Source organism: Leopardus geoffroyi, chromosome D4, assembly GCF_018350155.1.
Source record: "Leopardus geoffroyi isolate Oge1 chromosome D4, O.geoffroyi_Oge1_pat1.0, whole genome shotgun sequence".
NCBI lineage: Eukaryota > Metazoa > Chordata > Mammalia > Carnivora > Felidae > Leopardus > Leopardus geoffroyi.
The window spans coordinates 93,839,736-93,863,971 of NC_059342.1; the positions used below are offsets into that span (position 1 = coordinate 93,839,736).

General features: G+C 60.1%; 1 protein-coding gene across 5 annotated transcripts in view; it reads right to left on the reverse strand.

The window, feature by feature from the left end:
- EXD3 (exonuclease 3'-5' domain containing 3) overlaps positions 1-24,236 on the reverse strand; it is an 81,417-nt gene that overhangs the window by 9,966 nt on the left and 47,215 nt on the right. For 4 of the 5 annotated variants that reach the window (XM_045470090.1, XM_045470089.1, XM_045470087.1 and 1 more), the window contains 11 exons: positions 22,532-22,605; positions 22,373-22,411; positions 20,391-20,557; positions 19,748-19,871; positions 19,107-19,317; positions 18,901-19,010; positions 18,300-18,462; positions 18,052-18,218; positions 17,439-17,600; positions 6,912-6,965; positions 6,542-6,673 (listed from right to left, as the gene is read on the reverse strand). In XM_045470090.1, the coding sequence (XP_045326046.1) occupies positions 6,542-6,673; positions 6,912-6,965; positions 17,439-17,600; positions 18,052-18,218; positions 18,300-18,462; positions 18,901-19,010; positions 19,107-19,317; positions 19,748-19,871; positions 20,391-20,557; positions 22,373-22,411; positions 22,532-22,605 (1,403 nt within the window). Of the gene's footprint in view, positions 1-6,541; positions 6,674-6,911; positions 6,966-15,779; positions 16,986-17,438; positions 17,601-18,051; positions 18,219-18,299; positions 18,463-18,900; positions 19,011-19,106; positions 19,318-19,747; positions 19,872-20,390; positions 20,558-22,372; positions 22,412-22,531; positions 22,606-24,236 lie in introns of those variants that run through there. The other variant, XM_045470088.1, reaches the window with a different exon arrangement.

Below are 24,236 nucleotides of genomic sequence, written 5' to 3' on the forward strand. Positions count from 1 at the left end.
TCCCCCCACTTCCCTGAAGGACCCTGCACCACCTACTCCCCCACCTCAAGGGAGGAGTTCGGGCTTGGCCGAGCAGGCCTGTCTCCCTTTGTGGGGTTACTCTTCCAAGGCCCCTCCCTGTCCCTGGCTGGCTGGGGTCACACCCAGCCCCCATCCTGCCAGAGCAGAGGGCCCTCCAGGCATGCTGCTCTGCCTCAGACGCCCCATCTGCCCTCAGTGACCTCTGGGGTCTACACTTGTCCTGAATGTGCTCCGCTCACAGTGGGCAGTGAGCAGGGCCCCCTGGGAGGGAGGGAGGAGGGGATATGCGCCACTCCCCAGCCCCAGCCAGGGAGGGAAGAGAGGCTGGGCGGGAGGGGGGGGGGGCAGTGCGGGTGACTCATGGATGTTCCTGCCCCCCTCCCCGCCCCTCCCCCGCCCCCCCCAGCTCCCTGCTGCACCGGCCATCCAGCCGTTGGTCCCTGCCTGGCAGACCCTGTTTTACCACCCGTGGGCCCTCCCCAGACCCAATCCATGGCTGCCCATGGCCTCCTCTCCCTGCAGCCCCAAGGGGGGCTGGCTGCCGCTGGCTTTACACCCCTGAGGCCAGCCAGGCCTTTCTTTCTGTATCTAGGGTTGAGTGGACAGTGGGTCCGTGCTCTCAGGCCTGCCATCCCCATCCAGGCCCATGGCCACCCACCACGCAGCTCACTGCCCCCTGGCTCTTGGGCCCCACTTCTGCTTTGGGGCTGGCAATCGTTCAAAAGGAAGAAGAGTGCCCACCTCCCCGGTCAGATGCCAGCCAGGCCCCTAGGCAAGGGTCAGTCCCCTGGAAGGGCTGGTGGGTCCCTGAGAAAGCAGCTGTGGGCAGTGTAAGGACACACAGGCAGGGCTGCTGCCAAGACAACTATCTGCGGACGCTGAGATGTGAATTTCACACGATTTAGCCGCAGGCTGCGGTGTGCCGACACCAGGGGCAGGGTGTCTGTCTCAGCCTGCCGGTAACCCCGAAGCTGGCTGTGTGCGGCCTCGGTGTGCCTCAGTCCCTGAGCCCCAGGCTCCCTCGGCCGGTGTGGGGCTGTTCTGCTCTCCAGCCCGGAGGCCCGGCTGGTCACCAGGGGCTCTGCCCTCCCTCCATTGCTGCAGAGCCCGGTCCTCGGCCATGTCTGGCCAGTGGTTCTGGACAGCTCCGTGGCTGGGGGCTGCGCAGCGGGTGTGGAGGTGTGGAGCAGAGAGGGGGAAGGACCTAGGTCCTCAGAGACACGACCGTACCCCCAGACAGTGTGTCGTGGGCGCCAGGTGTTGTTTTAGTGTCCAAGGTGTCTCAACTGGCCGCAGGCCCAAGACGACAGCACTGGGGGTGCCCCCGCGGCCAGCTGTGCCTGGCCCATCCTCTGGTACATGTGACCGCCAGCTGACCAGCGGAGGGACGCCCTGGCCCAGATGGCTAGGCCTGCACTGTCCTGCCTGAGGGAACCTCCCCACCATCCTTGCCCCAGACTCCCAGGGGTCTGTCTTTGGCCTGCACCAGCTCCTCAGGCCCAGGGCACACTGGCCTGACTCGGGGCCATGGATGCGTCTGTCCAGGCCACCAACAGTCCACCTGCATGCTCAGTGTCCACGCACCTGTGGACACTGGCTGAGCACATATGCCCCGTGGCCCTGTGTCCAGTGTGGCCCCCTCACAGCGTAGCCAGGCCAGCCTGTCACCCCTTCTGAAAGTGGACAGGACGTGGGCTCGCTTTTCCATCAACATTCCGGGGGTCCAGCCAGAGAAGCCCCATCCAGATGGGCCTCCAGATCGCTGGAGCTTCGGGAAGGCCCATTAAGAAGCACGTGATCGCTGATGGCCGGGTCTTGGAGCACAGCCCACACAGACTGATGTGTGAAGGAGAGAGGGGCCGGGTACCCAGCTGGGCGCCTGGCGTGAGCTGGGCTGGGGGGACTCACACGTCAACCCTCCCGGACACTGGCCCGGAGGAGCCCTGGCAGGTCTCAAGGCCATGAGCACAGGACTGGCCCTAGGGCCTCCTCTCAGCCCAGGCCACTTCGCGGGGTGGCACAGGTGCCACTTGTGTAGCCGTGGAGGATGAGGGTCTCGCGGAGATGAAGCAGGCGGTGCTGACTGCTGGATGGGCCAGGGCCAGGGGTGTGACCCAGGAGTGCCAGAGCCCTTCCTAAAGCGGCTGGGGTCAGATCGGAGCCACCAGAAACTGGGGGGGGGGGGGGGGGGGGGGGCCAGGCCATTGGGCCCGGGGCCCTTAGTCCCCAGGGCCATCTGGTGGGAACTGAAGCTGGGCTCTGGCCGAGGACCAGGGCTTTTCTGGAAGGGAGGCAGGGCAGGGGGGTGGCCCTGCAGGCTGTGGGGCCTGGGCCCACCCTGTTGTCAGCCCCAAGGGACCGCGCTGGGACATCACCCTGGCTAGCATCCCAAGGCTGGGGGCGCACTGGCCTTAATCCCTGCCAAAACCTGCCTGGTGGACCCCACTGTCCTTGAGGCCCCATGTCGGCACGGAAACCCGACGCCAGCTGCCCCCAACCCATCCTCCCCCAGAGCCCCCCGCTGCTCCCCCTGCCGCCTAGGAGCCGGCGGGCCAGGGTCTCTCCCTGTGCAGGGTGGTGGCCACCCCTCCTGCAGCCTTTGTGCCTGTGTGACCCTGGGGGCACGGAGTGTGGGAACGGGGCTGGGGGCCACGGGACACAAAGGCTGGGGAGGGGCGGGGTCAGCGGCCACTGCCCCTCTTCCTGTCGGTCCCTAGTCTGGTCGTCAGGAAAGAGGGAGGGTCTGCAGGGATGGGCTGGGCACAGGTGTCCCCGCTGCCCCAGGTTCTGGGCATGGGTGCTGGGAGGTGGCTGCCTGCAGTCCCCCTCACATCCCCAGGCCAGGGGAGCCCTCTGCTTGCATCCGTCCCCTGCCAGAGATCAGTCTGGGCCGGTGTCCGCCTCCACCCCGGGGGCCCCCCGCCCAGCCCTGTGGTGTCCTGAGTGTCTGTGAGCCTGTAGCCTGAGGCCCGACCTCTTCTAGCTGCAGGCTCCTCTCTGGCCCAACACCCTCCGTCTCCTGGGGACCCTGTGGCCAGCACTGCCTGAGAGCTCCCCAAGGCAGGGTCACCGTCCTGCAGTGGCCTCTCCTCCCGGGTGCCCGCTTCCGGAGGCCAACGTCACTGACTCCTAGGACACGCCCTACTTGCACACGGGGACCACAGCCTGCTCCCCACCATAGCGGAGGGGGACCAGAGGGACAGTAAAAATAGACATTACACTTGGGCCATGTCAGGGGTTCCTGCTTACGCTTTTTTTTTTTTTTTTTTTTTAACTCCAATCTCTTTGATAAAATATTTTCCCATAGCGGACGGCACTGGGAACATCCATTTGGCGGATGTTCCTGACGGACGATCCCAGGCCCAGGTGGCCATTTTCAGGGGTCCATGACCCTGCCCGCCACAGGAGACCCACCACCCCCTCACCCGAGCCTCCCTGCCCACCTCTGGCCTCCACCACGTGGCTCCCTGTCCTCATGTGCAGATGCCCCAGAAAGTGGACCCTGTGCCCAAGGCACATGCCGAGTGTCAACACAGCTTGGAGGCAGGTGCTGGGCACTAGAGTGGGGCACGGCCATGGACCCCTGGCCGGGTACCTAGCCCAGGCCTGGACCAGCCCTCTCCCATTCTGACTTGCTTCCCGCCTTGGACCCTGATGCACCAGCCCAGAGAGTGGCCAGGCTCACTCTGGGAATGCCTGTGTGTCAAGTGGCTTTTCCCTCCGGGAATGGCACTAAAATAGCATAAGGAAGGAAAAGAAAATGGAAAGTCAGCCTGGCAGTGGGAGGTCTCCAGGGAGACAGCCAGCTCCAGCCCGGGCCGGGCGGCAGGGGCTCTGAGCCAGCGTCCAGGGTGCGCAGGCCCCACTGGAGCACAGGGCGGGGCCCTGAGGACAGAGGCCCTCCCTGGGTCAGTCCTGAGTGTGACGCTCCCTGCTGGTCAGCGGCCGGCACTTTCTCATGTCCAGACCGGCTCGAAAGCCAGTCTAGCCCATGGGGCCACGTGGAGCCAGCCTAGTGGCTTCGCTGAGCTTTGGGCCATCGCCTGGGAACGTCTGTGGGGCACCTCTTCGGGGCTTCTCGGTGCTTGCCACCCGTCTACCTTGCCTGGCCCTGAGAACTGGGTGGGGAGTAGGGGTGGCCAGTGTGCAGGATGGGGTGGTTGGGCGTTCCTGGCTGTTTCTCAGGCTGAGCTCCTGGGGTTCAGCTGGGAATGCCGTGGCGGAGGGGCTCCAGGAGCTCTGGGTGGGAATGTGGCCGGAGGCCTGCCCAGACCTGTGCTCACAATGACTGGGTATTTGGTCTGAGAACATGCGTGGGGACCCCGGCCTCAGGCCCAAGCATTAATACTACCAGCTCACTGACACAGAGTAAGCTTAGTCCTCCCACCGCTTCCCCAGATGTCTCTGTGGTGACCACGGCCAGCTCCAAATTTAGAAATCCTGGCTTCTCAGAAACCCCTTTCTCTGCCCACTTGGCTCCATAGAGTTGGCCTTTCAGGCTCCTTGTGCACATTCCTGGACCCTCCCACACAGTTATCTGCCACCCAGGGAGGGTCCTGCCCTGGGGCACACCCAGCACACTTTCTTTTGGAGCTGAGCTCAGCTGGAGGCCGCTGGCCAGCCTTGGAACCAGAAGCTCTCTGGGCCCTTTCTTGACAAAGGCCCGTCAGGCGTCCACATGCAGCCTTACACCTGTGCTCCTGCCTGCTGCCTGTCAGCCAGCCCCTGACTGCAGCCACACACAGGGGTCTCTGCCTGGGACGCCCCCTCCCGCCCCCCCCCTCTCGAGCCTGGGGTGGCTGCCCTCTGCTTCTCGGCCAGTGCAGTCGCATGGCACCAAGTCGTGGACCCTGTCTGTCCTCCTCCCCAGCTAGTCTTGGCTGAATGCATATACACCTCAAATAAGGACGGTGCTGGGCAGAGCTCCCGAGCCGAGGCTTCCCCTTCCCCATGCCCGTCCCCAACCCAGAGGGCCTGATGCGTGGGCCTCCAGACCAAGACCCCAGGGAGCCCAGACCCAGCACCTTCCCTCCCTGCTGGCCAGGGGCAAAGCCTGAAACCCGAGCCCACTCCTCACCTGCTACAGATGCCACCTCTCACCTGGGCTCCCTCCCCCCCCCCACCCGCTCCCTGCTGCAGCCAGAATAGGTCTTAGCACCTCTGTGCCCCCGGACGACACGGTGTCCCCCCAGTGGGTTGTCTTCTGTCCTGGGGTGCTGGAGAGCTGCCCTCTCTGGCCAGGGCACTTGCTGGTCCCCTATCAGGGCTGGTGCAACTCTGCCTCCCAGCCTTTGAGCTGGCTCCACACTGCACCCACCCCACCTCCCTGGGGCACATTCTGCATCCTGCCCCTCGCACCTGGCAGGGCAGGGGGGCTCTACAACCGCCCAGGGCGGAGGGGCAGGTGGGGCCGGGGACACTCTTCCGTGTGCGGCTGCCCTCGGTGCCCTCGCAGGCCTGAAGGAGGTCAGCCTGCTCCCCAGCATGAGGCTTCCCGGGGCACGGGTGGGGGTTTCCTCCCAGCTACCCAACTTCCTGTTTTCTCAAGAAAACTTAGCAGCAGAGGCTCTGAAAAGCTCATTAAAATGCCTCCCAGGCATCCCGGACGTCCTGGGGTCTTTACAACACTTGTCGGCTTGAGCACAGACAAAGAGAGGCCGCAGACAAGGTTCCTGTCCTGCCAGAGCTCGCTGAAGGAAAGGGCCCCGCCACCGGGATGGGGATGACCGCAGTCATTTCTGGCAGGGCCGGGGGCCCGGGGTCGGCACAGGCTGTACCTGAAGCTGGGTAGAGGGGGGTCCAGGACCTGAAGAAGGGCCTCCCTCCCTCCTGTCTCCCTCACACTCAGCTGCATGCCTGCCCTCAGGGTGCCCCATCTCCAGACGCAGACACACCAAGGTGGGATGATGTCCCATGAGCCTGGCTGGAGACCCTACCCCCTACCCCCCTGCGCTGCAGAGGTGAGGCCCAGTGTCCACCAAACAACTGGGCTTGGAGAGGTGCTCCTCACAGAGCTTCATCATGGCCCCAACTCCAAATATTCCGGGAACAGCCAGCACTCTGCACCAGGAGCCACTGAGGTGCGCTAGGACTGTGCCCTGTGGGGACCCCATGCCGCAGTGCAGCCACGCCCCGGCCTGCACCACCTCCCCCTAAGCCGGATATGGGGGCTAGGACTCGGTGCACCCAGGCCGGCAGAGAAGGGAGAGGAGGGCGCCCCCTCCCTGGTCCGAATCGGCAGACAGGACTCAGGCCTCAGACCCCCCTCTCTGATCTTAACCCTAGACACGGCTTTCCCGACCCAGACCTTTCTAGACGTTAGAATGGACCCGGTGGTGCCCATCTGCCCCAGATGGGGCGGCGGCGGCCGCTTGGAAGGGCACAAACGCTAAAGCACATGACTTCTGTTGTCTTGCCACCAGCCAGAGACACGTTGGGTCTCCTGTCACAGCAGTGGCTTCCTGACAGCCCTGGGGCTCACACACTGGCCCAAGGCAGGCCGGGGGCAGGTGGGACTCACCTGGCAGCGGCTGAAGATGTCTGCGTGGGTGACTCGAACGTTGAAATGCCTGAGCACGGCCTTGGCCTGCTGACGGGCCTTGAGGGAGCAGTCCACCCAGAGGCAGCGCCCAGCCCCGACCTGGGCCCGGAGCTGCACGGAAGCACAGCCGCTGAGCCGCGGGCACAGGACCCAGAGCCTCTCCAGGCCCACCTCCCCTCCCTGGGCTCCGGGGCCAAGGGCTCCTCCCCCCCAGCTCGTCCCCCCAAGCGGGACAGCTGTCAGCCCCCACTCCCACTAGCCCCCCCGCAGCGAGCAGACCCCGAGGGCGGTGGCCCAAGGGCCAGGCTGAGGCTCCCTTGGAAAGATGAGCCATCTTCAGGGCCCCCACCTTGTGGTATGGCAGCCCCGACGTCAAGATGATCCTTCCCTCCTGCCTGGCAACCTGTGGGGAGGCAGAGGGACAGGTGAGGGGCAGGCTGGTTCCAGGACAAGGGCTACTTCTGCCCTCGCCTCTGCCCTGTCCGGCCTCTGCTGCCACCACCGCTCACCCCCACCCCCCACCCCGGCCCCCAGGCTGCCCGCCTGGGGCCTGCGCGGCCAGCAGAGTCCTGGGCCGCTGCCTCATTGTGCAGATCGGGTCTTAAAATCATGCAACCATTTTACATAATTGCAAACAAAATTTGAAATCAAAAAAGCAATCTCTAAAAATCCAAAGATGATGAGACCAATGAACTGCAGACAAAGAAGTCTTCCAAGCGCCCCGAAAGCGCGGCGAACTGACTGCGCAGCTCCAGGCTGCCGTGCTAGCGGCCAGGGCGAAGAAGCCGGGCAGCGAGCGGTCCTGTCGCCGGTGCCGACTCCGGCGGCATCCCTCGAAATGCTCGCTGCCAACTGTGCCAAAGACAGATGGCCGACGCTGGTGCTGAGCTGGGTCCGGGTGGGAGAAGGAAGGGTGAGCATGGGAACCAGGGAGGTGGCACCACGGCTTCAGGCCCGACGGGAGCTTCGGTACGAATTTCACACGTGCGTGTGCACGTGCGTGCCTGTGTGTGCACACACATTGAAAAGTATTTCATCACTCTGTCTACCACAAAGGCCTCCAAGTGAGAACAACCATGTAGCCAGGAGCAGCCTGTGCCCAGACTGGTTTCCAAACAGGTGGAAAGGGAATCGGGCTCTTTTCGGAGAACTAGCTGACTCCAGGTCTGAGGCAGAAAATGCACACAGTGAGGCGGGCACATCTCGCCGTGTCAGAAAGCAAAGAAGTCATCAGAGTCCACAAGTGTCACGTGAAAAGGACTGAGGACCCAAGGAAAGCTCTCACATGCCACAGGGGGGCAGGGCACCCATCAATGAGGTGACAGCAGCAATGCACAGAGACGTCAAACACGGCGATATTGATGGGTTCGGCACATTCTAAACAATCCCTGGTGATCTCTGAAGTATGCAAGGGGCCAACACAAAAATGTAAGAGTTAAAACTATAAAAATCTCTTTTTTTAAGTTCATTTGTTTATTTTGAGAGAGAGAGAGAGAGAGAGACAGCATGAGCAGGGGAGGGATAGAGAGGGGGTGTGGAGAGAGGGAGAGAATCCCAAGCAGGCTCCACGGTGCCAGCTGCGGAGCCCGATACGGGGGTCGAACTCACAAACCATGAGATCATGACCTGAGCTGAAACCAAGAGTTGGATGCTTAACCGACAGAGTCATGCAGGTGTCCCTAAAACTAAAAGGAAACCAAAAACTAAAAATCTTAAAAGAAAACGTGGTGTGGGAAATGCCATGGCATTGTATTTGGCAACGATTTCTTGGATATGGCACCAAAAGCAAGGCCAACAAAATTAAAAACAGAAGAATTGGACTTCATGGAAATTTAACAATTGTACATCATAGGACACTATCGAGAAAGTGAAGAGTGAGGGAAGATATTTGCAAATCATGTATCGGCTCTGGGATTAATATCCAGAACGTATAAAGAACTCCTACAAGTCAGCAACAAAAAAGCAAATAACCCAATTAAAAGTGGCCCAGGGGCTTAAATAGACATTTCTCCAAAGAAGACGTGCAGATGGCCAACAAGCACGTGAGAAGACACTCAACATCTTTAATCGTTAGAGAAATGCAAATGCAAACGACGAGATATGACTTCGCACCCATTAGGGGAAATAAGCGTTAGTGAGGATGTAGAGAGGTTGGAGCCCTCATGCGTGGCTGGTTGCAATAAAATGGTATATTCACCATGGAAAACAGTATGGCAGCGTCTCAAAAAGTTACACGTAGAATCGTCATATGATTCAGCCACCCCGCTTCTAGGCACAGTCACACAGGAACTGGAAGCGGAAACTTGAACAGATACTTGGACAGAAAGGTACGCACTGGCATTACTCACAACAGCCAGAAGGTGGAAAGGACCCAAGCGTCCAGGTGAGTGGGCGCACGCGCACACACACACACACACATACACACACGCGCACACACGCACACACGCTGGAATTTATTCAGCCTTAAGAAGGAAGGAGAGTCCAACACGCTACAATGTGGATGAACCCTGAAGACATTCTGCTCCATGAAATCACCCAGACACAAAAGGACAAATACTGTACGATTCTGCATATATCAGGTATTCAGAAAAATCCAACTCATAGAGAAAGAAACCAGAATGGTGGGCCCCAGGGGTGGGGGAGGGGGATGGAGAATGTTTAATGGGTACAAAGCCTTTCTTTAGGATGATGAAAAATTTCTGCAGCTAGATAGTGGTGAGGGTTACACAACACTACGAGTCCTTAATGTTACTAAAGTGTACACTTAAAAATGGTTAAAATGATCAATGTTTTGTATATTTTACCCCAAAAAAGAAGAAAAAAAGCAATAAAGCGAGTGGTTACCTTGTAGTGATAACAAACATACGTCTGTGTGATGAATAAAAAACAAAACAAACAAACACAACTGAAGTAAATATGAAGAAAGAAGAAATGAATGGAAAGTTAAGAGAAAATATACAGACAAGGTATACGGAAATGACCAAGCATAGGGGCGCCCGGTGGCTCTGTCAGGTTGAGTGTCCGACTTCGGCTCAGGTCATGATCTCACGGTCCGTGAGTTCAAGCCCCATGTTGGGCTCTGTGCTGACAGCTTAGAGCCTGGAGCCTGATTCTGTGTCTCCCCCTCTCTCTGCCCCTCCCCCGCTCATGCTTTCTCAAAAATAAATAAGCCTAAAAAAAAAAGAAGAAAAGAAAAAAAAGAAATGACCAAGTACTGATGACAAACAAACATCTCAACAGCAACGATGGACACCAAAAAACAATGGGCTATTTTCAAAGTTTGTCAAACTATAGTTATAAACCCAGAACACTCTCTTTCAGGAGAGAGGACATAGAGATTTTTCAGGGAAAAATAGCCCCAGTGAAATGATGTAGTAAAAGAAGTTCTTTTAGCAAGAAAGAGCTTGCTTCTTCTTGGAGCAAGTTCTGTTGTACAAGGGCACATGCACACAGCATAAACTCTACAAGCCATCAAATACACAAAATAAATATGATGTCTAATTAGTAGAATCAAGAAAAACCACATCGTGTTAAAATATTGGAAAATAACAACAGGTAAGTTGGGAGGGAGAAAACCGACTTGATCTAAGATCCTCGTATTAACTTTAACTCTAGACAACGTTAACTCAGATATAAATGTTACAATTTCTAGCATAATCTCTAAAAGGACAGAAATATAACTTATAGGGGCATCTGGGTGGCTCCGTTGGTGAGCGTCTGACTTGTGACTTTGGCTCAGGTCACGATCTCACGGTTCGTGACTTGGATCCCCATGTTGGGCTCTGCGCCGACATCGTGGAGCCTGCTTAGGATTCTCTCTCTCCTCTCTCTGCATCCCCCCCCCCCAAATAAATAAGAAATGGAATTTATAACTTTCAAACTAATAGAAAAATAGAACAAGGGTGAAAAGCTAAAAGAATGTTAAGAAACAAAGGGAAAAAAGAACAGAAGGAGAAGCAACAGAAAACAGAAGTTAGGGGAGCACAACTGAACCCAAAGGGTATTAGCAATTACATTAAATGCACACAGACTAACCTAATAATTTAAAAAGCAAAGATTGTCAGACTAGATTTTTTTTTCACATTCAGCTAGAAGCATCTTATAAGAAACGCATATAATACACCTAGTCTACAAGAGTAAAGGAAGGTTGAAAGTAAAAGGACTAGGAATGACATACAAATACTAACCAAAGAATACTGGAGAAATGACATCAATATTAGTTAAAATAGACTTTATGGCAAAGAGCATTACTAGAGCCAAAGAGGTTTATTGTTAGGTAATAATTGTAAAAGATTTCAAACAAGAAGATATAAGAAGTCTAAAAATTATATGCATATGCACCTAATAACATCATTTAAAAACATATAAAGAAAATGCTGACACAACTACAAGAAGAATTTGATGAACCCACCATCATAGGAGACTTCAGTACAGAGAATTAGGCAGAAAAATAATTGAGGTACAGACGATTTGAGAAATATATTAATTCAGTTTGATCTACTGAGTATGTGTATGTATGAGAGAGAGAGAGAGAGAGAGAGAGAAATGAGCATGATTAGAGGAGAATATGTATCCTTTTAAAACCCACATGGGGGGCGCCTGGGTGGCTCAGTCAGTTGAGTGTCGGACTTTGGCTCAGGTCATGATCTCACGGTCAGTGAGTTAGGGCCCCGTGTTGGGCTCTGTGCTGACAGCTCAGAGCCTGGAGACTGATTCTGTGTCTCCCTCTCTCTCTGCCCCTCCTTGTCTCATGCTCTGTTCTCTCTCTCAAAAATGAATAAATGTTAAAAAAAACATTAAAAACAAAAACCCACATGGAACATTGATTAAAAAGATCGTCTACTTGGCTATATAAGGCAAGTCTTCACAAACATTTAAATTAGCACTATATAGACGATGCTCCTTGATTACTATTCAGTTAGGTTAGAAATCCATTTAAAAAAGAGAACTAAAAAGCTCTAAAACTCCAAGCTTTCTGAAATTAGAAAATAGTTTTCTAGAGAACTCTTGAGTCAAATAAGTAATTGTAACAGGCACTCAAAAATTATTACAACTGGGGCGCCTGGGTGGCGCAGTCGGTTAAGCGTCCGACTTCAGCCAGGTCACGATCTCGCGGTCCGTGAGTTCGAGCCCCGCGTCGGGCTCTGGGCTGATGGCTCAGAGCCTGGAGCCTGTTTCCGATTCTGTGTCTCCCTCTCTCTCTGCCCCTCCCCCGTTCATGCTCTGTCTCTCTCTGTCCCAAAAATAAAAAATGAACGTTGAAAAAAAAAAAATTAAAAAAAAAATTATTACAACTATGGAATAAGAAAAGTACTACAGATCGAAACTGATGGAATGCAGTGGAAACGGTACTTCAAGAAAAAATTTATGGTCTTGAATGTTTACATCATCAAATTCAAAAGCCTGAAAGTTAAGGAGCTAAGGAGCACCCCACTTGGAAGTAACCCCAAGAAAGCAAAAGGAAGGAAACTATAAAGATAAGAATAGAAGTTAATGAGACAGAAAACAAGAATGAGATAGAAAGGATCAACAAACCAGATACCAGTACTTTGAAAAGACTTATTAAGTTAACAAATCTCCGTAAGATCAAGAGAAACGGAGGAGCGCGAGTGCCCGACGGTGAGACCAGAAGCGTGAGTGCTGCAGGCACGGCGGGACTCACGCAGAGAACACCAACGACGGTGTGGATCTGGGACACGGGGCGGGAGGGACACGTTCCAGAAAAAGATTAATCACCAAAAGTGACCCAAGAAGATGCAGACAACTAAACAGTCCTATAATTATTCACTAAGAAAGAATCAGCTCCAGAAACCCCTTCCCCTAACATGTCAGGCCCGGAAGCCTCGCAGGAAGTCAGCCAACATTGGAGGAGAAGAGAATTCAAACATGACTCCAAGTTGCAGAAAGAGGGAAAACGCCTCCACGTGTTTACGAGGCCAGAAAAGAGGGCGATGAAAGGAGCAGTGCTGTGTCAGACGTGTTCCTGGGGGGACCCAAACTTCCCACAGAAGACCTTCAAACCAAGGCCAGCGGTATAGGAAAGGGTCACAAGCTGGGCCAAGACAGGTCCAACCACGGAGGTTATCTCGGTTGCCGCAGAGGCAGCTTTCGGCAGATCCCCATCTCCTTCACGACCGGAGGGCAGCCGGGCATCGGCTTCGTGCTGAAACAGCCCCTGGGCTTTGGAGGGCGCGGGGCAAAGAGTCTACCGCTTCTGCGCAAGTGAGCGAAGCTGAGGCTGAAAGGATTGGAGAGGGAGGAAGGACAGCTGTCCGTAGGCGGTGAGTCCGCAGGAGGCCCCGAGACCCGACTGCCGGCTCAGCAGAACTGAGGAGACTTTCAGCAGGCTTCTGGGTGTGAGATCAATTCTTGGCAAAACCGCCAAGTTCCCGGGTGAGCTCTGCCGAGCGAGGCAGCGAGGCTTGGTGGAGAGGGCCGGAGCAGAGAGGTGGGAGGCCGCCTCCCTCCCCTCACCTGACCGGCTGTCAGTGCAGTTCCAGGCTTTACCCGAGTGGCTGGGCTCACCCCACCTCCTGCCAAGGTGAAGAGCAAAGCCAGAGGGATGGAGCCAGGGGAGACCTTTCCAGGGCAGGGTCCCCAAAGCCCCCAGGCTCACTAGAAGGACTCGTATGTGTTCTCGTTAATGGCAAAGGCTGATTCTGGGGCAAGGATACGAAGCAAAACGAACACGTGCAAAGGCACACGGGCGAGGCGCTAGAGGCACGGGGTGCATCCAGCAGCGGGGGCACGTGGCAGGGAGCGCTGGCTGTCAGGCGAAGCCGCAGGGGCTGTGCCGGGGCCGGGTACACGGGCACCTCGGCCCGGCCTACGCCCAAACTGCCGACTCCCAGAGAGACGGGGGGCGGGGGGGGCCCACACAGAACACACGCCGTGTGGACGCTGCAGGCACGGTGAGCCACCTTCAGCATTTCAGGCAAGTGCCGTATCAGCGAGGGAACGGTTTGCTGGCCAAGCGCTTCTGCACGGGCCTCTCGAAGGACGGCGTCAGGCCCGCTCCACCGACTGCCTCACCCAGCACGTCGTAAGCTGGAGGCGGCAGCAGCTGGCGAACACAGCTTGGTCGGTAACCAGAGATCGGCGAATTAAAATACACGATGCAGGACTTCACACCGACAGGACGGGCGAGGACAGCTTGGTGCCAGTGGTGAACTTGGCTTGTTCCCACTTGCCCGTCCGGAGGCGCAGACCCTGGCTCTGCTGTCCCGCAGTCTCAGGCCTGCGGCTTCTCCTGGGCAGATACGGGAGCTCTGCAGTCCCCTGTGCGGGCTGTGAACACGAAGTGTGAGGCCCACGCCCACTCCTTCCCTTCGCCACTTTGTCTGGCTGATTCCACGCGCTGGTTACTTTGACTAAAACGTCCTGAGGCGTTCACCAGTCTCTTCTTCCATAGGTATTTGGTAAGGATATCCAGGGCAGGCAAGATTTTGAGTGCCTTTTGCCACGTGACGCCATGGATTCCCAGCGACCTGTCTCCTGCGGGAGACGCTGCCTTTTAAGGTCGTCAGATTAGAGCACCGAGTTGGAAACCCCGGACCCCACTCAGAGGACCCCTCCTGAAGGCTGTGCTCTGGAGCCACATCTGGCACCAGCGTCCGTAGGAGCTACGGTCGCCCGGAGAAGCGGCACCAGTCGGAGGCATAAACAAGGAACTGGCTCTCGCTCATGTGGCTGGCCAGGTGCGCCTGAAGTCCACCGGGTGGCCCATCGGGGACGGGTCATGAGCGGCAGGACACCACAGGCACAGCCCAGAGCTGTCACCGGTGGGTGGACTTTCTCCTCAAATTCTGGCTTCTGCCGAGGGAAGTCCTTCCCTGAGGACTCGGGCTTGGTGGGCACCCTCATGCCCTCACGGCCCTCCATAGCCTTTTGTAAACTCAAACTCTGACCTCTTCTCCATGGTACCTGGCCTCCCCTTGGCCACCCTTTGGAAACCAATCACTTGATTTTAGCATCTTTCACGGTCCCACCAGACTGAGAAGCCCGCCGCCCCCCCCCCCCCCCCCCCCCCCGGCACCCAGTCTGGCTCCTCTTTGCTGAAGAGACCTTCTCCCAGCTGACCCTGTCCTCTCCCACTTGACGAGAAGCAGCAGGAGGCCCCGGGATGTGCCCTGAGCACCTGCGTGGGGGCCTCAGGTCTGGGGGCCTGCCTGACCAGCGCAGGACACGGCGCCCCGTTCTCTGCGAGCACCCCGCCTGCCTGCAGGGAGGACGCCCCTCGTGCCCCGGGGCCCTCAGCAGCAGAGCCTCGTTTCCCTCCAAGAACGGGCTTGTCCGTGCACCAGCAGCACACGAGATGAGCGGTACAGGAGGCGGGACCTCGAGGACAACTGCCCGCGTACAGAACACACGGTTCCCTCGTGGGAGTTCTGATGCGGAAACACACGGTCCGGAAAGGTCCATGGAGGAGGACGGAGAGCAGCCCAGGGACCCAGCAGCTCTCTCTGGAAAGTGCCCGAGGCCCTGCCCCCGCGAGACCATCACCGCCCAGAGCGTTTCTGGCAGCAGACAAGCAAAGGGGCGCGAAGCTTCCTACTCTGGAGGCCCCGAAAAGGCAGAATCCAGTCACAGCTTTGATCAAAAGGCCTGCTGGGCAGAAATGAGTCAAAGGGACTTTGGAAACTGGATGGCTGACACCAGTCCACGGCAAGTACGACACCAGGGCAGGGTCCGGGTCTGGCTCACACCTCCGTCCACAGGTTTGCACCGCGGAGAAGGACCACCCACAAGTGCCGCCTTCGCCAGGGCGGGCCGGGCATCTCCTCTCAACTGAAGTCGGTGCGTCTTTAGGTCTGAATCCCGGCCCCGGCTGGCCCAGCAGCACTGAGCGGACCCTGCTTCTGTCTCGCGACCTTCAACGCCTTCGACCCGCAGTCCGCCAAGGCCGGCCAGGCTTCAACCCCGGTGCCCCAAACCGCCCTCGATTGCCAAGCTCCTTCCACATCCGTCCATCCGTCTGTTCCGGCAGCGCCACACGCTCTGCCACCAGGACCTGCGCTCCCTCTCTTGTGCGGCCGGAACGTTTCCCCCAAGCACCACTCTGCAGAAGCTGGGTTGCGGCCGGGCTCTGGGGGCGGGGGCAGACCCACTGGGCAACAGCACCCTGTGCCTTGACTCCGACTCCTGCCTCCTGTTTCTGCTCTGAAGGGCTCATGTGATGATGCTGGGCCCACCTGAGTGATTCGAAATACTCTCTTGATTACGGACTGACTGCAAGCTGATCAGTAAATTACATCTTTAAATCCCTTTTGTCACACAATATAAAAAAGCACAGGTGTAACAGGGGTGTTTAAGGAACACGGGAGCCAAACCCTGTCTCCCATTTGCTGGCGACCACACGCTCTCTGGGGGGCTGGTGGGAAGACACCGTCCCACTGGCTCATGAATTCCTTGACCGATGACGTGTGGTCTGGAGTCCCCGAGAAGCCAGGCTGGCCACCTTGGTCTTGGCACCCCACGGGCTAAAAGCAGCCGTAGCTGGGAAACAGGTGTTTTCTACAGGGACGGTGGCCAGGGCCAACGCCAGGACAGGCCCCTGGGAGAAGTGGCCGATGAGGGGCTAGAGATGGGGGAGAGCGCCACCAACCCCTCACGAACGGCAGGGGCAGGCAGCCTGGGGCAGGCTCCATTCTTCTGGCCTCAGCTTCCTCATTGTGTGTGTGGGGGGGGTGACACCAAGAATAGCCACCCACAAGTGCTGGATGTGTCGGGGGGCTGAGCCACGAACGGCCGGCCCTGCCCGGACCCAGCACATCATATACAGGCAATCATGGTGGCTGCTTGCTCTGGGGCTCCCGGGCCACAGACAGAGCCCAGTGCCCTGCCGTCTCAGGGCCGCCACGGGCTCCGTGCTGCAGCCAGCCATCCAGTGAGCCTGGGGACCCGTTCCCAGAAGGACGTTTGCAAAGGCACAAAAGAAACCACGATTCACGGACAACTACATTACCACCATGTTTGTGCTCCCCTACAGCAGCGTGACCGGGAGCAGCCCAGGTGACCATCCATTCACACAACAGGACACTATTTGGTTGTAGAAAGGAAGGAAGCAACGGCACATACGAGAACATAGATGAACCCGGAAAACGTGCCGAGTGAGCACAGCCAGACTCCAGAACAGCCTCCCCCGCCCCCTGGGAACAGACACGGGATGGCCAGACCCCCCGGGGCCAGACACGGGATGGCCAGGGGCCAGGGGCCAGACACGGGATGGCCAGACCCCCCGGGCCAGACACGGGATGGCCAGACCCCCCGGGGACAGACACAGGATGGCCAGGGGCCAGGGGTGGGGCTGGGGGGGGGGGGTGACAGTTGTGGTTCTGGTCCCACAACACTGTGGATGTACAAAAAGCCACTGAACTGTACACTCTGATGGGTGAGTTGTGTGTTGAGTTTTATCACCATGAACCTGTGGAAAAGATTTCCATCCAAGTGCAAGCCCCTGAATTCCAAGACCCCAGCTCAGGATTTCTCCACGGCCCCGGGGGCTGGTGTCCTCACAGGCAGGCTCCTGCCACAGCCGAGAGCGGAGCTCCTTCCTGTGTGGTGTTTCCAGGGGCCACAGGACAACGGGGTGGAGGTGGGGGCGAGACCACCGGGGTCTGCCTGGGTCACGCCCACTCCTGCAGGAGCTGAGAGGGCTCCCGCCGGCAGACCCCAGGTGCCCGGCAGCCACAAACATCGCTGTCCTTGGAGACAGTGTCCCTGACAGGCCAGGGAAGCCCTGCCCTCTGCCCCGGGGCTGGGTCTATGCAGCAGGGGCACCACGGCAGCTTGAGACACAGCCCCTGCTCCCAGCGGACAGGGGGAGAGAGGGGCCCCGAGCCCCAGCTGGGTGGGCACGAAGCCCCGCCGCGCTCACCTCAGCTGCCCTTCGGTGGTCCTCGTTGGTGCCCAGCACGCGCACGTCCGCGCCCAAGCAGCGGAGGCTCCTTGCCAGCCCCTGCAGCATGTTGTCGCACACCACGCGGAAGGCCCTGGCCGGGACCTCTGGAGCGGCGTCCTCGCGCTCGGCCGCAGGCACCTGCAACACGGCCCTGCTCAGAGGCCGGCGGCCCCCCTGCCCCGCCCTGGACTCCGTGGGGAGTGACAGCCCTGCGGGCCGAGTGGCCAGCTCTTTCTCAGCCTTTAGAAAGAGAATCGCGAGCAGTATGGCCTCCATGCAGAACACGGCAGACGGACACATTAACGAAATGATGCGAGATCGCTCGCACCGGGCCCAGGCAGGGCCTCCACACGTTTCCTGGGGTGGGGGCTCTGTGTACGATGCAGCGGGGCTCGGGAGCCACATGGTTCACGCGAGACACCGCCCTGGACCTTGGTGGGAGCACGTCAAGCCCGCTGACAGGAGAGCGATGGGAACCCTCCTCCTCCAGGACGCTGACGGGGCTCTGCTCCCCTCCCAGGCCTCCTTCCCCGTCTGGTCCTCCTCCCTGAGAACTCTTATGAAGGGGTCCTGGGGGGGCTTCACCCACCTGCCAAGGCAGGGCTGAGGCCTCCTGCAGGCGGGGCGGCTCCCGGGCCCCGGGTCTCTCACTGCACCCTGGCTGCAGGCTCCTGGCCAGGTCCTCAGACAGGGAGAAGCTGGCAGGCTCTCTGCTCAGCGCCTGGTACACCTCCAGCAGGCAGTAGGCGTCAGCGGCTGGGGTTGGCATGGGTCGGCCTCAGCCTCCAGTGTGGGGGGCACAGGGGTGTGGGGTGTGGGGGAAGTAGGGGTGTGCACCTGCGTAAACCAGCTGCCCCTCGCTCAGCGGCCGCCGATCCCAGTTAGAGAGCTGCTGCGTCTTGTCGAGGGGCTTGCCCAGGACCTGCTGTGCCAGGAGGCTGAGGCCCCGCAGCCCCCTGGCCTCATACATGCCTCCAGCTGGCATGTTCGCCACCCGCATCTGCCAAGACAGAGCCCCTCAGGGGTGAGCAGCCTGTGGCCCCCACGGTGCCAGGCGGCCCTGCCCTGGGGAAGGCCCTCGCCCTCCAGAGCCGCCAGCGCGTGGAAGGGAGGGCGTGGATGGCCAAGGCAGGCTGCGTGGGGGGGCCTCAGGTCAGCTCTGGGGATGACATCTCAGCCCCCAAGGGCGTGTGCTGAGAACTCAGAGGGGCCCAAAGCAGGGCTGGTTCTGGGGAAAGTGTGGGGACACGTGGTGACGCTCCCTCCTCGGCAGGGCCTGGTGACCTGTGGCCAACACAAAGGTGCTCTGAGGTCATGAGCTCATCCTGGCACACAGACACCCGCCAGCCCACGGTGAAGACCCCCAGCTGGCGCAGGGCATGGGTGTGCAGGCGGCTCAGCAGAGAAAGGAGGGCCCCCCTGCCCCCCTCGAGCGGACCTGCCTGTGTACCCACAGCAGGTCCAGGCCGCCCCACAGCTGCTTCTCCACGTGCGCCAGGGCCGGGCAGGAAGCACCCAGGCTCCGAAGGTCCCCCGCCAGCCCATAACCTGCAGGGAGGGCCGTCAGCGTGACAGGCACCCGAGGAAGGGTGCCGGGGCCTTGCCCCGGCACCCTCCCCCTCGGTGGGCAGGGGCTTTGCTCACCCAGTTTCGTGATGGAGGGGTCCGAGAGCAGCCGGGACACCAGCCTGGAGAAGGCCTTCGACACCTGCCCTCCCGCCGGCCGCGAGAGCATAGGCAGGTCCAGCAGGAACACGCGGCCCTCCACCGCCAACTGCATGAGTGATGCCTGGGGCCGGCCCCCCGTGCCAAACGAGGGTCTCCACTCCACGTCTACCCCGACCACCTGGCCGGCCTGCGGAGAGGGGCTGCTATGAGCAGGTGAGGCCCGCTGGGGCTGCAGGGCTGTGGCTGAGGGCTGGGAGGGTGCAGCTAGCCGGGCCCCCCCTGAGTGTGAGGTCCAGGTGAGGCAGCCTCTGTTGGGAGGGCTGACCAGCCCTGGGAGCTCCCACACGACCAGGGCCGCGCCTGGCCCCTGGCTTGCCCGCCATTCCACACAGAAGGGATCAAAGGAACCTGGCAACCAGGCCGAGGGCCCAGCCACAGGGCAGGTCTGGAGCCGCTGCAGGTGAGGGGCCAGTGTCTCATGCTTGTGTTTTGGGCCCAGGATCTTCCAAATGTGCTGATACGGGTGCCCTGCTCTGCAGGGGTGTCTGGGGCGGGTGGGAAGGACAGCCAAGCCTGGGGTCCGTGGTGTGGACAGGGCCCCAGAGCTGGCCACCCACCTGTAGCAATGCCTCCTCATGCCTGGCCAAGTCCTCCCAAGAGGCCAGGAAGTGGATGTCCTCCCTGGCGATGGGCAGCTGGTAATAATCACCCTTCCTGTCCTCCGAAGGCGTCCTGGCCACCCTGGGAGAAGCACAGCAGTGGCACCCACCCCCCCCCCCCCCCCGCTCTGGGCCCCTGGGGCCGCACCCCACCTCACCCCAGCACCTCCTGGCCTGGCCGGGCCCAGAGCAGACCTCAGAGAGGAAGGGGAGCTACGAGGGCCGCTGGCGTCTGGGGGGTCTTTGTGGTGTGCCCGCCTGTGCCCCTCCTCCCACACAGCTGCTCTCTCCGCCTTGCCCACCTGCCTCTGCCCCCCCCCCCCCCAGCCAACAGACCGCCGCTTCCTCAGGCCCTTGGGGGTGTGGGGCCCGGTAGTGGGCTCCGGCCCCAGGGTTGAGGCCGGTGCAGAGGGGTGCGGGCTCCTGGCTCATCTGCTCTGTGCGTGTCTGCGTTCTGGGAACAGGGGCATGTGCCCCCTCCTTGCTTTTCCGGTCTCACTCCCAAAGTGCTGGCACATGTGAGTCGTGGGATCACTTCCCAAGGGGTGGGGGCCCCAGGGCGTGCTCCGCTCACCAGCCTCCCGAGCCTGGGGGTGCCCACCTCTCCTGGAGTTGGAGCCGGCGGAGCTCGGCGGCCACCGTGGCTGGCAGCTGCTCCTCGGGCACCGAGAGGCCCAGGGCGCACTGCGCGGCCACGGCCTCGTTGTCGGGGGAGGCCAGCAGCTGCAACACCATCTCTCGGGGCCGCTCCTCCCGGCCCACCAGGCCCTGGGGACAGACGGGATGGGCTGTGCTGCCCGGCCCTGCCCCGAGGGGGTGCAGACAGTCCCGCACCAGGCCCAGACCTGCCCCCGCAGACCCCAAGGCTCTGTGCTGACCGAGCTGTCGAGGACCTTCCACACCGTCAGGCTGGAGGGTCACCGTCCTGTGTCCGCAGCCCGGCCTGGCTCCCTGCGTCCGTCTCCCCATCTCCAATGCCCGGTCCCACCCTGCTGCTATCACCAGCACCTCCTCGCCGGTCCTGCCCCCCCAACCTGACACCGGTACTGTCTTTCTAGAACATCGTCTCCACCCTTGCCGGGTGGGTTCTGCTCCTGACCCTGCGGCTGTCCAAGTCTGCCCCTCGGGTATCCTTGCCTCCACCCTCGGGCTGGCCTACATGCCCAGGGGAAGGAGAGCCATGGGACACCCCTGAATCCATGGTCCAGAGAGTGGACACGGACGGGCGGCCCTCAGGGGGGTAACGATGCTCCGGGGCCTCCCGAGGCGGCCTCTCCCACACCAGTGCCCAGCACAGGGGCACAGGACTCATGTAGCCCGCGGGCAGCCCACCCAAGTCCGCTCAGCCTCGGGGCACCCAGGGCAAGGCCCAGGCACCCCACCCTCCCCAGAGTCTGAGCCTCTCACTCTCCGGATCTCTAGCCCCTGAGGCCTCTGTGCTCCCCAAGGAGCCTCTGCCGGCTGACAGGCAGGGCCCCTCCCAGACAACTCTGTCCCCCCAGCAGCCTCAGGCCATCCGCTTCCCGCAGGCCACGGGTTCCCACGTGGACGACAATATGTGGAAACCCCTCCACATTCTTCAGGATGTCCGCTGCCCTTCCGGCTGCCTCGGCCTTGGCACCCAGGGGGGACCAGCCTTCCGGGCCTTCCCCGGGGGTCCACGTTCCTCTCTGGTGACTCACCGCCCACCCCACACACCCATCACTGCAGGGGTGGCTCAGCGCTGCCCCCCACTGGATGCCACTCAGAACACCAGATGCTAGACCATTCATCAAGGAAGGAGGGCCCCCCCCCCCAACCCCGCTAACTGGTGCGTTGCTCCTGTGCTGCATCTGGGACCCCACACCCCCTACCTTCTTCCAAGGCTGCTTCGCCCAGGGCTGGGGACAGCGCCGTGCCCATGATGACCCACACTTCCAGCTCGGGCCTGAAGGACCCAGGCCACTACATGGTCCTGTCTAGGCTGCTGTCCTGGCGGGCTCTGTAGCCCCCTGGGCCAGGAGTGGCCCTTGTATCACCCCATTGGGCAGTTGGGGGCTCATTCCTCACAAGGCCTCAGGGGGCACAGAGCTGTGTGCAAGCACAGCACTCAAGGATGGTCTAGAATATTCTCTCGGTGCACAGGTGGAATCTCCAGCAAACCTGACCTCCTCCATTGCCTGGCAGCTCCATGCTCCACCAGCTAAAAGGGGCTCCAGGACCCCCAGCCGCTCTGGCCCTGCCTCACCTGGCGGGGTCCCCCTCAGCAGCTGCCTCTGGCACCCCACCTTCTGACAGGGGTGGGGCAGACGTGAGTCCCTGTGTCTGGTTTCTCATCAAGGTGTGGGGTCTGTGCTGGGCGGGGAGAAGCCCTGTCTCTGCACCATCTACTTCCGGCCCTGCCTGGACATCGGAAGAGCTGACCCGGTGCGTGGGCCTACACACCACATGCCTAGTCCATACGTGTGCACATAGCCTCTCAGGGTCACGTGCCCCTCTAGTCCTTGCCCAGGTCTCCAGTGAATGCCCACCCTGCACAGGGCTTCCAGGGGCTTCCAGAGCCTTCCAGACCCTTCCAGAGGCTTCCAGGGCCCCTGGACTCACCTGCACGTGGTCCACCCAGTTCTCCTGAGACATACTTCTCTGTAAAAGTAAGCATCAAGATAACCTTTTCTAGTTGCAGCTCTAGAAGCTGGGGAGGGAGAGCTCCCCCCACCTCCTGTCACGGGCCCAGGCTCAGGGCGCTAACCGGGGCACACGCACCTCCACAAACCGCTTGTAGCACAGGTAGCGCAGGGCGGCCAGGCGCTGCTGAGTGGCAGCGTTGGGACACAGAGCTGTTGAAAAAGCACAGAGCTCAGGGCAGGGCAGGGGCCGGGGGCCAGTGTGTAGGGAGCTTCTGCCCACTCCCCTCCACCCTTCACTGTCCCCACAGGTGCCCTCCCAGCCTTGAGCCTCGTTTGGGGTCTCCCAGACCCTCTGCATCAGGGGCTCTGAGGGACAGGAGCCCCATCTCTCCAGGCTTCTTGTCCTTCGTGTCCTTCTCCCACCAGAATGTGAGGAAGGGGCCATCTTGCTCACCTGTTTACAAACTGATGCTTACTTGTTGGCCTTACTTCCACATTTTGTTCAGAGCCCGCAGGGGCCCAGGAAGGGCCCCCTCCCACCCACCCATCCACCCGCCCCGCCTTCTGATGCTGGTCCTCCCTCTTGGGGCCAGCTGTCCTTGAAGCCTGGCAGTGCGCAGGGGATGCTGACCACAGAACCCTGCCCCTCCCAGTGGCGGCCTGGCCTTCTCAGGGCCCTGCACCCTCCGGAAGTGTGGCTGCGCCCGCAGCACCCCACTCCCAGCACTGGGGAGCGCCCTGTTACAGGGTCGCTGTCCAACCACAGCGGAGGTCAGTGCTGCCCAGAGGTTGGGGCCTGCAAGGGAGGGCCAGCGACTCCTCAGACAGGTGACGGGGCACCCCCTCCTCCTTCCTGCCCAGGCTGTGAGGATTCCAGACCCCAGGAGGCTGCTAAGGAACCTGGGACAACATTGCAGAGTGAGGTGGACAAGGCCTGAGGAAGGGGGGGACGAATGAGTGAGCTACTCAAGGAAAGAAGGAAAGAAGTGAATTTCTGCAGGCTCTGTCAGGACACAAAGTAACCATGTGTCCTTGCAGAGGCATCTGCAGACAGAGACTGGCTTTTCCGACATTTACACAATTTGAAGCATCATTTTGCCAGTGGGAAGCTTTGTCCAAAAGCCTTGTGGATACGGTATCGTGTCCACAGATAGATTCCGGTGCAGCCTGGGCTGACTGGCTGGTCCAGACGCAGCACAAACCCTTAAAGGGGCGGGCACAGCTGAGCCAGGCCCAACCGCCTGCCACACCCCTGAGCACCTGCAGATACCACAAAACCCAAATACAACGCACACTGCAGCCTGCTGGTTCCTCCGCGCAAGGACACCTTGGGGGGGCTCCACCTGGGACCCAGGCCTGGGGAGGGGTGGGCTAGTGGGGAGCTCAGGCTGGAGAGGCAAACAGAAGCCCCCGACCCTCCTTCTGCGTCTAACGTCAGCCCACGGAGGACATGGGGTCGGTCCTGTGGAGGCCACAGCTGTGACGGTGGACACGCGGATGGACTGCAGAGGGGCAAAGGGACAGTGACCGCAGCTGTGACCCTGAGGCCTCCTGGCTAAGACAGACCCCGCTGGGGAAGCAGCAGATGGGGCCTGGCAGCGGGTGGTCATGCGGAACAGGAGACCCGGAGGGGGTCTGTCCTCCCTGCCCCCAGCAGGCCAACGAGCGAGGCACCCACGGAAAGCACCGGCTTGTTTACCCCGCCCTCTTGTCCAGCGGCCCCCCACTGTGTGTGACTACGTGACTCGGCACATAGTGGGGGGGAGTCCCCACTATGTAGGGGTGCCTAGGCACCTAGCCTGTTCCAGTGCCACACTCAGCTGAGACCTGTGGGGGGGGGA